Source organism: Lonchura striata, chromosome 20 (genome assembly GCF_046129695.1).
Source record: "Lonchura striata isolate bLonStr1 chromosome 20, bLonStr1.mat, whole genome shotgun sequence".
In the NCBI taxonomy this organism is placed as follows: Eukaryota; Metazoa; Chordata; class Aves; order Passeriformes; family Estrildidae; genus Lonchura; species Lonchura striata.
The window spans coordinates 5,456,320-5,469,179 of record NC_134622.1 but is presented as its reverse complement, the minus strand read 5'-3'; the positions used below and the strand labels follow the sequence as shown (position 1 = coordinate 5,469,179).

Sequence of the window (12,860 nt, the reverse complement as noted above, 5' to 3'; positions counted from 1 at the left end):
AATCCCACAGGGAGCAGGGCAGAGCAGAGACCCCGCCATGCCAGGACATATGCGACCTTAACTTGGGATGTCTCAGAGACAGAAACAACTCCACTAAATAACAATAAAAATCTCCAAAAAAACTCTTCAAACCTACACTGAAGCTTTTAAGAATATAATTAACTGACCAGAAAGCTCATGGCAATTGTTTTAATTAAATTCTGCAGTAAAAGCAGGCAGGGACAAAATGAGCCTGTACCTGTTTTCTGTACTTGCAGCTCCCTTTTGGCTTGTTCGAGAATGGATTTGATGGCTTCATCAGAGCCAGACTCTGCAGTTCGGATTCGTGTGGTTATGTTACCTGGGGAGGAAAACACAACTAATGACACCAGGAAAACTCTTCTCTGGCTGTTTTTGTAACACAAAGACACACTCTATGTGATACATGGCCAGCACAACTTGCACAGGACTTTTACCAATATTTACAACACACAAAAATGGTACTTAACACAATAAAAGCAAAATATCCTTGTTGTGCCTGTCTCTAGCTGCCCCAGAATAGAACACCAGAGGAAGAACTAGGTGGCCATATATTCCTTTTCTGTGATAACATATATAGATCTAGTCTTTTTCCTTTTTTTTTTTTTTTTTTTTTTTTTTTTTTTTTTTTGAGGGGAAGAGGAAACAGAAAGGAAAAGAACTGGAGGGGAAAAGAAGAAAGCCAAAAAAATAAGCCCAGGATTCAACTTAAAAATGGCATCAGCTGCTAGGCAAAGTAGGATGAGTATATATTCAGCCCAAAACAGAATTAAAAAGTAACTAGATAAAAGTAATTTTTAACTTTCTAGAGGTTAATACATTAAGAGAAAGAGTCATTTAAACACAGATACCATTTGAAGTACTCTCCAGCTAAGAGCTATTCCTTGGCTGTTTGGTTTCGCTTTTTTTTTGTTTTGTTTTGTTTGTTTGTTTGTTTTTTAACCTCTAAGGGGAAGAAAAGGAGGAAAAACTGTGAGTGTTACTGCACTTAACTGCATTTTCCATTATGAGATTATTGTTTGAGGTAATTTGTGACTGTAGTCAAAATAACTACAGACTTTTGATGTACCTGCCTTCGTTTTGCCTTCTTTCTGGTCTCACTGAAGAAAAATTCTGCAACTAATCTATAACCAAAATGTGCAGACTTCCTGTTCCGTGATAATTTATGGATCTGATGTTCACTTATCTTGTTGTCCTTTTCATATATAATACTGAACTAAGCATCACACTAATTTAGCAGTGTATTAAAGTGGAATTTGTCAGCATAAGCCCCATGAGAAGAAAGAAGTAAACCTAGAGCAGAAGCAGTATTACAATGATGTTGTAACTGTGCAACATTCTAACTCCAAAACCATAAAAATAGCAAAGAGAGCATTTCAATAGATCTGATGACTTTATAAAGCCACTTCCATCACTTCTCTCTCTTTATCTGTGTATGCAGGGGGGGATGGGAGTGGAAGAACTATCCAAACAGGGTTATGTTAGTACAGCAGCAGCAGAATTAGAAAAAGCAAAGTGTTCATCTAACCCATGGTTTGTTTTATACTTACTGTCTGTTTTTCTATCAGATTCCAGGCCAGAATCAAACTGCAAAGTTTTAAGGAAACACACAGCTAAAGCACACTCCACTTCCTAGGGATTGACTGCAAAGAAAAACACCTGCCTGTGACGTACCTTCAGACCCATTTCTTCGTTTCGGTACTTCCTGAAATAGTCTGTTCAGGTTCTGGCCTGGATTCTCTGTTGAAAAACAAGTTTGGTAAGAACAAAACAATCAGGGGATGGTTGCTCTGACATCACGGGCTGTGTGACATGAGGAGCTGGCAGCCTGGCCCTGAGCTCTCCTGGCCCCTCGGGCCCCTGAGCAGGAGCAACTGGCTACTTGGGAAGAAGCAAGGCTGGCTGATTTGTTAATAAAGATTACAGCTATGTTCGGAAAGGAGATTAGACAGATATAAATAAATGTCTAGAGATACCAAAAATGAAGAGGTTAAAGATGGGCAGATAATCCCCTCAAGTACAATCATCAAAAGGAAGAACAGATTATAAATCTAACAGTGTATGCTTCCAATTAAACAAAATCTAGGAAAACCCTGCCTGTCCTTTCCAATATTTCTTGACTGTAAACAACTTACTTTTCAGTTTCTCTAAATGTAAATCTCAGCCTTAAGATGAATCACAATGAAATGCATGTTGCTTCTTAAAATCGCTGCCTTAAATATGCAAAGCTGCTTTAAACTGGGATTGTGTTTTAATTACTCATCTCATGCATCACCTACCCTATTTTGTCAGAACACTTTGGGGAAAAAACATAATCACACAAGACACAACAAAAGCCTGGTCTCCGTAAATAACCTCAAATAAAAATCCCCCAAGTATTTCTGAGGGCTGATACCCTGAGTAGCTGCTGACCCTTTTTGCTCTGTGTTTGGGAAGTGAGGGCTGTGAGTGTCCCTGCTGCTCGCTCCTGCTGACAGGCACCAACCAGTGGCTAAAAAAAGCATAAGCACAGATACGAACCTGCCTGAGCACTGCAAGGCAGGGCTGCAGAGCTGAACGTGCTGCACCTGGCACCTGACCTGGTGAGAGCAGCAGCAGCAGTGCACAAACAGCCCCGCATGGAGAAGCTCCTGGTTTGGAATGTTTGGAACTAAGAGGAGCAGGGGGCTGGGGAGCTCTTACCTCTTTGTCTGCCCTGGATGCTGCGAAGAGCCAGGATGTTCTGCTCGTCCGACAGGAACTGCTTCATCTTATGAAATGGCTCCTTGCCTCTCACAGTCAGTTTATTCCATGGCTTTGGCCGGGCCAGGATCTCACTCACAGACCCTTGTGACAGTCCCAACACATAATGTCCAAATATCCGCTGTCCAATATTGTGCTTGATCAACTGCTCTTTCACCTGACGTGCAATTTCGGCCGTGTCTATCTCCTCGCCTTCGGAGATGCTCCCAGCACTTTCTGACTGGCTGGGAGATGGGGCCATGCCATTTACATCCGGGCTTTGTTGTAATGGACTTTGGGAAGATATGGAGTTTGTGCTGTATGGACCTGTTGGAAAAATCATGCTTGTGCTTCCTGCTTCCTGCATTGCCTTGGAGTAGAAGGACTGCATTAGCTGTCGCTGGAGGAGAGAGTTTAGTGCAAATTTTCCTGTGGAGGCCAGGGGTAAGCTGGGGCTCGCCAAGGATGAGCTGAAAAAGTCTTGACTTAAACCCGTTGGTGAGAACTGGTGTGTACCATTAGTATTGGAAGCCTGCTCCCCCGCGTTGCGGAGCAACTGGGAAGGAGGGGAGGCCGGCAAGGTTGCAGGACGCTGACTCTCAGGCTGGTCTTTCCCTTTTCTCCTGGCTGACCCTACAAGGAAGGTCAAACATAATGCATTATGGGGGGTCAAAGAGGGAAAAACCAAGATAAAAAAATGCAAAGTTTGCCCCGCAAAGGGAAAAAGTGCAGATTGACACGGGCCAATGGAGTGGCGGTGGGAGTTTTGGTTTCGTTTGTTTTTGGTTTGTTTTCATTTGTTGGGTTATTTTTTTTTTAATTTTTATTTTAAATTTTTTTTCCATGATTGAAAATTTTTAAGCCAAACAAGGCCCCCAAAACAAACAACATGCATTTCATGTTTGCACCTTTCTTGTATGTTGCAGCCTGGAGAATCCCCCTTACAGACATTAACACTAGAACAGTTACATGAAGTGCAGCGATACAGTTAAATAAATGCAGTTACAGACAGCAAGTCTCTCTGTTGTCTCTCATTCAAGATATGACTCATTGGACCTGACTGAACCCAAATGCAGCAAACATTTACATTTTGGAACAAACCAATTTGAATAAAGGAATAACCATTAGGTGGATGCACCAAGATCGCTCAGTTAAAAGTCATAAAACGCTTCAGAATTCAGTAATCCCAGGGCCAGTGGCAACTTTTAACTTTCTTCCAGCTGCAAAAACCATCATTCAAGAATCTGGAAATTCCATGACTTGCCATTTAAAAAATGTGCACACAAGATATAAAAGCCCACATTAGGAAAGCCAAACAGCAAACACATTTCACTGGAAAGAAAGCATTTTGCTTTCCCAAGCTGACCTGCTGGTGGTATATCCAAGTGTATCAGACAGGGAGACTGTGATCTACATGCAAACACTTTGCAAAACACTGTGTGTGGGGGAAAGAGATGGATTTGTTCCCAAAACAGAAGACAGCCTCAAACACTGGTACAGCCTGTAATGCCTCTTCCTTAACCTTTATAGACTCGCTAACTTCTACTTCATTATCCAGCCTATAAAACTACAGAAATCCAACGTTACGCAGTGATCCTGTTGCTTCTTAATCCTCCTGCCATGCATTAGCTCAGACACTCAGCTCTCACTCAGCCCTCCCTCCCATCACAGAACAGCAGAGGCACCCAGAAGAGCCAAAATTTGGGTGGACCTACCGCTCAGGTCGCTGTTGGTGATGCGCAGCGTGGCGTTCTCCGACTGCAGCGTGCGGTTCTTCTCCAGCAGCAGCACCTCCAGCGGCTTGGATGCATCCTAGAGGAAACCAAAGGGAGAGGTTTGTTTCTCAAAGCATTGAGAATCTCACTCAGGCACTAAAAAGGATTTCAGAGGGAAGAAAATTTAAAAAAAAACAAGGGCTTGACTGGTCTCTGACGGCAGCGAGGGAATTTGCTGGGCACAGATCGGCAGGAATCACTCCTGGCTCTGATGGGAGCCATGGAAGAGATTCACTGTTTAATTTTCACTGTAAATCATTCATCAATTCTGCATTATTTTGAGATGTGTAATGGAACGTTTTCTTAATCCTACTTATTTTTAAATGGTCCTGGCACGCTTTTAGTTTAAAAGCTGTAGACCTCTTTTAATCTGATTAAAACAGGAGTTAAGATTATATTATTCCTTCTAGGTCAACTGACCCAAGCTAAGCATTTCCTTGACATGCTGCATTTCAGCAGAAACAGTTTGTTCAAATAACATCAGTCAGAGAAAGCTGCTATTTACTCTCCCCTAAAAATCTAACCTTTGATCATTAAAAAACCCATTGAAAATTAATCCCAGGATATCGACATTCAGTTTGGATTTCAGAAACAGGAATTTAATTCATAACCTTTAAGCTGAAGTAAGATTAATTTGCTGGAACAGCAGAGCTTTCTCAGTACTCCAAGGTTTGTTTTCTTTTGTGAAAATAAATTTTCAAGGCTAACAAATACTTTAAAATGCTGAAGTCCTTGCACAGTGTGCTGCCCGTACACCAACTCCAGTATCTTTAAATTACTCAACTGCACAACATTCTGGTTTACCCACTCCAGCACAGCTGAAATGTCACTTTGTCCTTGACCACTTAAATGAAATTAACAGGCCAAAAAAAAAAAAAAAAGGAGGTCTAGTTCAGCTTTTTACATAAGAAGACATCAGGAAAAACAAGGAAGGACCCAGAAGCCTCAACATTAACAGGAAACTGTCAATGTCAACAACATGGAATTGCAAGACAAAATTTTTGTTAAGCAACTGAATAAGTAAGAAAACAAAAGTAAGTTCAGTACCTGTGCACCAGAGCTTTCAGATGGTGCAAACTCCATGGATTTCAATATACTGTGGAAGGCAGAAAAAAGAAATTATTTTCTAGTTCTCCTTTTCATAACAACTCCACTAATGAGCATTAACATTATCATGTCCTGTTCTCCAGCAACACCACAAGTGATGACAACTTTCCTTGCAGTAACACAATCTCCTAATGAATACAGAATAACTCCTCCAACCAGTTATTGGATAAGAAAATTTTCTCGAGCATCATCTAAATCATTCTACATGCAATCCCACCAGGCCAGTTTAAAGCGTAAATTTAAAGGTTAATAAGGATATAACATTTTAAGCTGTCAGAAACAATATAAATTTATTTGTGAAGCTGGAAGGGAATGAGGAAATTGTAGCAAAGCAGCAAAACAGGGAAGTCACCACCACAGTACAGGACTTTACAGAATATACACCAGCTCACCAGCAAGGAAAATATGCACAAATAATCTTCCCAACCAAGGCACTACAGACTAAAAGGCAGTTTTTCATTTTAATAACCCCCTCATTCTATGGCAAAGGGAAGACAAAATGGCCCAATATTTCTTAAGAAATATGAAAGATCCAAATATTTATAAGTACATTAGGAGAAGAATCTGATAGTCTCATTGTCAATATTTTATACAAATAGTGAACGGTCAGAGGACGTCTCCCTTCAGAGGCTTTCAGTTAGAGCTGTGTCATCTGGCAAATCAGAACCTTACAAGAATCCAGACTTATTACTGTACTTTGTTGGATAATTTTTCTAAAACCAGCCTGCTGCAGGCAGGACATGAACTTCCTCAGACTGAAGCAATAAATGATTTCAGCTTCTTACTGTACAAAGACAACATTCATTTGGTGAAGAAAAACACATAAACACATATAGATGGTGTTTATATAGCATTTGTCATGTATAAAGCACCAAGAACTCTGTGAGCAGGAACAATCTGGTTAATCATGTATTTAACTGTATTAAAAGCTGTGGATTATGTATTAAAGGTTTTGGAACTGCCCCTGGATCCCTGGAAGTGTCCAAGGCCAGGCTGGATGGAGCTTGGAGTAGTGAAGGTGTCCCTGCCCATGGCAGGGGGTGGGACAGGATGAGTTTTAAGGTCCCTTCCAGCCCAAAACATTCAGTGATTCCATGAAATGTGGAAACAGAGAAAAAAAAAGGCAAAAGTCCAGTATTAAGACATAGGAACTAATTCTGGATGCCATGATGAGTTAGCCAGGCACACATTAACTGCCTGAACCTGTCCCTGGATTAATCCAGAGTTAGATGTGCATTAAGAGACACTCTGGAAATCAGGTCTAAAGTCATAGCAACCCCAAGGGAAAAAAGTAATTTTGAGAAAGAGATCTCATGCATCCTGCATCTGTGCATACTCACTGCACACAGCGTTAATTCTGACAGGCATCCCTAAAATACAGTAATTAATGAAACCACAAATTTCTGGCACTTTCATTACATGGCATCACTCAGTGTCACCTCTTGCCTGGCTGTAGGGTGGAGCCATCACCCCATACAAAGCACATAAAGTGATGTTGTGAAGACTCTATGTGAGTACAACAGCTCAGCCACGTGCAAAAGCAACTCTTTTGTGCTATCAGTGGACTTGTGCCAGTCAAGAGGACAGGATGTGGACTAATGGCTTGAGTTCTCAGAGACCCTGACATCACTTTGACGTCACAGGTGTGTGACTCAGGTGGCAAATCCCCAAAAGCCAGTACTTCTAGGCACAGCTCTGCATCCTGTGGCATTCCCATTCTCTGGACAGTGAGACATCATTCTGTCTCTCAGGAGAAGCACAGAAAGGAGAGAAAACAATCTTTATCTCTGTTCCTTTGTTTTCCCCGTGTGGAATGTGGTGTGGAGATTGTTCACCTGCAGGGATTGCTGGGTTGGATTCTGGTGAAGGTTGGTTGGGGTCAGTGACCAGTGGATCCAGCTGTGGATCGGGCTCTCAGCACAGAGTCACGAGTTTGTTTTTTTGTTAGGTAAGTAAGAAGTAAGTATGTAGAATAGGAGAGTCTCTCTTTAAATAGTATATTAATGTAATATAGAATAGTTTTAATAAAGCAGATCCTTCAACCTTCTGATCTGGAACCAGACAACATAATTTCTTCCCTGAGTCAGGGTTGCCTTTTTTTACTATAGCATCCCAGGACTCCAAGGTGCTGGGGGAGATGAAGGCACAGAGACTCATCTAGGGAAAACCCCAGCCAGGTCTCTGTTTCCATGAATTCTGCAGGGAATGGCTTCTGCAGGGATAACCAGTCCTAATGCACATCCTCATGATGCCCAAATGAGGAGACTCATCTGAATTAAAAACCCAGTTTGAACAGTAAATTATGTCCCATGGGAAATCCCATTTCAGTTCAGACCAATTGTGACCCCACTTACCACACGTGGGTTTGCCATGTGGAGCAATCCAGCAGCATTCCAAACACCTTCCTTCCTCCTGGATGAGGCTAAACCAGAAAAAGCTGCTCTCTCCCAAAAGGAGCAGATGTGAGTGGTGCCCTGACCACAAAGTGTTGCCCCCAGAACCAGGCTGACAATGGTTGGAAGCATAAACCTGGTCATGGTTATATTTGGTTCCCCACACCAAAAATCTGCCTCTAAAGCCCTGATCTTGTCATCCCTCTCCTTGCACAGGCTGATGATTTTTGATTCTGAGCACCTGCTGCCAGCTGGGACCTTCAGGAAGGATCCTGAGCCTTGCAGCAGCTGTTTTTCCAGTGAGATTGGTGCATTCAATGTGTATTCAAACCTTGGCTGGAAACCTACTGACCTCTGCCTACCTGGAGGGGATTCTTTGCTAACTGAATTAACTTTCTGACAATTTCACAGGTAATTTCCTATACAGTTAAAACACAAAATATACTAAAAATCAAGCTGATGGCACCTCTAATTGCCCTAAGAGGAATATTCACTACAGCAGGTTCATTTTTAAAAGAATGTAAAAGTTAAACATGTCAAAAATGACTCTCCAAATGTGTCACAAAAGACACATTCTCCTCAGGAATATGAGGAAGCACAACATTTCTTCTTTGGATTCCAGGAATATCTTTGCCCATGAGATCTTGACTCAATCTGTGGCTCAAGATCAGTTACCTGCTTTTTAAAGGAATGATCTTGTGACTTGAATCTGCACATCTAAGAAAACTTGAAAGATCTGACTGTAAAGCAAAGTGTGCATTGGGACAGCTCGACTTTCTGTTCTTCTGATCCCCACTGCAAAGGCAGCAGGGTCAGCGCTGTCGTGCTACTTGAGAGGGAACTGAAGGCACACAGAGAGCTCTCAGATCTCAAAAATAGGTTTAGAAGTCATTGGGCACAAAAGCCAAGGCAGAAAGTGAAGAATCCTCCCATCCCACATCTTGACATGGGCCCACCTAAGTTCCTCCGGAGGTAGAAGTTGGCTGATATTGAGACCCTCAGCCTAGCATGCCTCTAACATCCCAGGAAGGATTACAGAAAATACATCAGTGCCACAAAAGTCCTAAAAAATTCATTCTATTCCTGCTGTACTGACAAGATCTCCTTTCTCTAGGTGCAAATGTTATAAGCAGTTCATTTCTGTCAGCGTTTCAGGGCTCAAGGCAGGTGCAGCAGGATTCAGTGTGAGGGCTCCAGATTTACAGCAACAGACTTCTCCCAGCCCCATTTACAGCAAGTCTCACTTCAGATCTGACTGTGACTGCCAGGGGATGCACACTGAGCCTTCAGCACACCCTCTGCATCAGATGGAGCATGGGAATGGTGTGAAGCAGCTGCTTGGAGGAGGCTGCAGCAAACATCCTCAGTGCTCTCTCGGAGGGTCTCAACCCTCAGACCATCCCACAGGATGGTGGTGGACCCCAGGGTCCTTACAAGCCAACTATCAATCCACAAATTAGGGATCTAAAAGCTGGAACAACTGGGAAAAAAGGGTTAATTTACTGGCACCCAACCAGGGCCACTTCCAGCAGAGTCTCCCATTTATTTCACTGCAGGCTCATCCTAAGCAGAAGCACCACATGAAGCCTCCTGTGACACAGCTTCTCTGATCTGCCTTTCCACCCCTGCCCTCATATAAGTCAGTGTTGCAAAAAAAAAAAAAAATTCAAATATTGGTATTATCACCAGGAATACAGGATTTGTATTTAAAGTACAAATGCAAAGTAAGCTTAAATGAGTATATTCAATTAATATATTGGGTTCTTGGCACCTTAAGTCTGGCTTTAAAGTCCTGGTCCTGTTGTATTAAACCTTTACATTAAAGCATGTAGGATTCAAAACTCATTTGTAGTTTCAGCACATTTGCATTTAATATCTAATGCAAGAAGCTGGAAGGTTGTGACCTTATTCCCATTCATGCTTTACATAGGAGGACATAAACTGGTTAAAACCTGAAGCTGTTCCCTTAACCAAGGAGAGGACGTGGATGTATTTACCCCTAATCACTAAATGATGATGCTATTTTGAGCCCAGGTAATAATCAGGTAAAATGACCAAATAAATGGTCAATTCATTTCATTTCAGTGAAAATTATACCCCTACATCAGGGTGTGCTGCAGCTGGTGGTGAACCAGAACCTCAGCCAGTGTGGCTTGAATAAATCAGCACCAGGGGCTGGGCAGTTGTGGGGCTTGCAAATCCAAATCTGCTTTCCATATTCTCCAGGGACGTGTAAACAAAAGCACATGACTACCAGCCTCATCTGAAATACCTCATTAAACCAGGGAATGGGTTATTTCAGCCTTTTTAAAACACACACAGAAATGCCAGAATGATGAAAGAAGAGATGGGAGTTTCTCTCAGTTATTTAAACCTTGACACTAAACATATTTCCAGTCAGAAAAGTTCTCTTCTGAACCTGACAGCTTATCTTGTTATAGTTTAAAATGAGGCTCTTTTAAGTCTCTTAAGAAAATCCCTTGAAATAGGAAGAGGCTGTTTGTGGCTTTAGTTTAAAACCACAATATATTAGCAAAAATATACAGTGAAACAAGCCCAGCATTAAACTGGTAAGTGCTTAACACTGGCAGGCAGGAACAGAGAAAAGGTGCCATGGCCAAAAGCTCTGTGTGTCATTTTTGGTCCACATTACCCTCAGCTGTTGGCTGGAGACTTTTAAAAGCGTGGTCCACCTAAAACACCACAGATTTTGAAACGTTTTTCCCTATGTGGACAATAGTTTTAGTGGCTTTTCTTCGTGGACATGTATTTTATTTGCTATTGTGATCCTCTGCTGCAACAAAAAGGAACACTCTCAGATACAGCAGTTCCACTGGTTCTGGATGCAATTTCTGCCAATATTCCAAATTTCCTCGTCTTTGTGGTTTTCACTGAATTCTTTATTGTTCCAAGAACACAGATTTGTGGCTTCATTTAACAAGCACCGTTCAACCAGAGTTTGTGAAAAAATTATGTAAGCATTTAACACTTACTTTAATTCTTTCTTAACCTCTTCATAATCAGCCTGTCCTTTCAGTTTTTCTTCCAGTTGCTTTAAAAGAGAGAACATGGATTTAATTATTTACATTGTTTTTTTTTCTGCAGGCTTTGAAAATCATCTTCAAATTATTCCATATATACAGCAGCGCACAAGTGAGGGTTAATGACTCATACCTAATTTACATATATTAGAAAACAAACTATAACCAATTAAACGTAAACACAATTATACCTCGCTCATCCTTTGTTTACAGAGTGCCAAGCACGACAGAATTCAGTGGGTCCCAATTTGCCTGTTTGCAATGTCACTGTCATGTGTTCAGGTATGAAGGTATTAAAAAAAAAAATGGGGCAGCTGAAAATTTCAGGGAGATTGAGTAAACAAGCAGGAAGCTTTGGCACATATTGTATTCTTAATAGGACAGTTCTTGATAACCTTATCTACATGATAAAAAGAACAGACTGAAGAAGCTGTTGTTGACTGGAATGCCTTAGGCTTGGAAGGCTCCTACAGTGCCCAAACAAAACAGCTGTGCCAGAGGTTTCACAAGCATTCCTGCTGGCAGCCACCAGAGAGGGAGCACTGAGGCCACCCCAGCAGCTCCTTTGCTCTGCCCCACCCAGGGTGGCCTCGATGGCTTCTCCTGGCTGGGAGGATGCCCAAAGGCTGAAGCAAACTCTCTGCCACGATCCAGAACACAATGCCACACACTTGGACCTTACCCAGCTCAACAAAGTGCTCATCACTACGGGGCAAATGCTTCAGGAGGCCTAAAACATAGTGATACATAATTGATGCTGTTATGTTGCTTGCAGGAGCCACACTCATTTCAATCATTTCTTTGCTTAGTGCAGGCACACCTGATCTAAGCAAAGAACAGAACTTACTGCCTTGCAACTTCCATGGATAAAGTCAGGCTATCTCTGCTTCAGTTCATTTGTGGTGTTAAAATTGGCACAGAATCCCAAAGGTCATGGGAAACAGAAATAACACAAGGATGTATCAGCTCAAAGATAGGAAAGGAATATATGACATGAAATAGGAAAATAGGACTTTATGTCCAGGAGAGGCTGCCTTCAGGGGAGAAGGGAATTCAAGATCCTACACCCACTCTGGGGCTGCTCTTTGGATGCAGGAGGAGGGCAGGGGAGGGCTGCTGGGAACTTGGATAATTTTAGCAAAGCTGTTTAAAATGCAGCCCCACACAGCTGTGCAGCAGCCCAGCTATGGGGGCACAGAGGCAGGGCTGGGGAAACAGAATTGGGAACCTGTTCCCTGTGCTGTCTTCCCTAGTAAGTCAGTGTGTGGGTATCACAGAGCTGTAAAATCCCCAAAATGATGCAGCACAGCACCCACAGGACAGCAAATCCATGGATTGAGTCATCACCTCAGTAATTTAAGTAAGTCTTCTTCAGATACCAACAGCAGCATGGTGGGGCTTTGTGGGACCAACAGCTATTCTACCATTTTTAAAGAATTTCCTTTAATTTAAAGGAATTTATTTATATATATATATATATATATTAAAGGAATTAATTTAAAGGAATTTAAATAAAATTTAATTGAAAATTTAAAAATTTAACTTAAAGTATTTCCCTTTGCAGCTCTCACGTTAATGACATGTCTGCCCTGCCATTAGCATGGCTGTTTAGGAGCAGTGACAAAGTGACACCCAGCTACCAATCCACAGCCCTCTCAAGGCCCTGTTCCTGCTGTTTGCCACCACAGCCCAGCACCCTCAGCACTGCTGAGAGAGGAATCTCCCTGCAGGAAAAGCCAGGCCCTGCTCAATGAGCAGCTCTTAATGGATCCCAGGAACTGCAGCTCAGTGTGGAATTTGCACTC

The 12,860-nt window shown here is 42.1% G+C and overlaps 1 protein-coding gene across 6 annotated transcripts in view; it reads right to left on the bottom strand.

The window, feature by feature from the left end:
* The window catches only part of CUX1 (cut like homeobox 1), a 269,656-nt gene that overhangs the window by 68,988 nt on the left and 187,808 nt on the right, over window positions 1-12,860 (bottom strand). For 4 of the 6 annotated variants that reach the window (XM_021550817.3, XM_021550818.3, XM_021550820.3 and 1 more), the window contains exons 12-17: window positions 11,008-11,066; window positions 5,562-5,610; window positions 4,455-4,551; window positions 2,701-3,372; window positions 1,693-1,758; window positions 239-340 (exon numbers count right to left, since the gene is read on the bottom strand). In XM_021550817.3, the coding sequence (XP_021406492.2) occupies window positions 239-340; window positions 1,693-1,758; window positions 2,701-3,372; window positions 4,455-4,551; window positions 5,562-5,610; window positions 11,008-11,066 (1,045 nt within the window). The remainder of the gene's footprint in view (window positions 1-238; window positions 341-1,692; window positions 1,759-2,700; window positions 3,373-4,454; window positions 4,552-5,561; window positions 5,611-11,007; window positions 11,067-12,860) is intronic. The other 2 variants (XM_021550819.3, XM_021550821.3) reach the window with 2 other exon arrangements.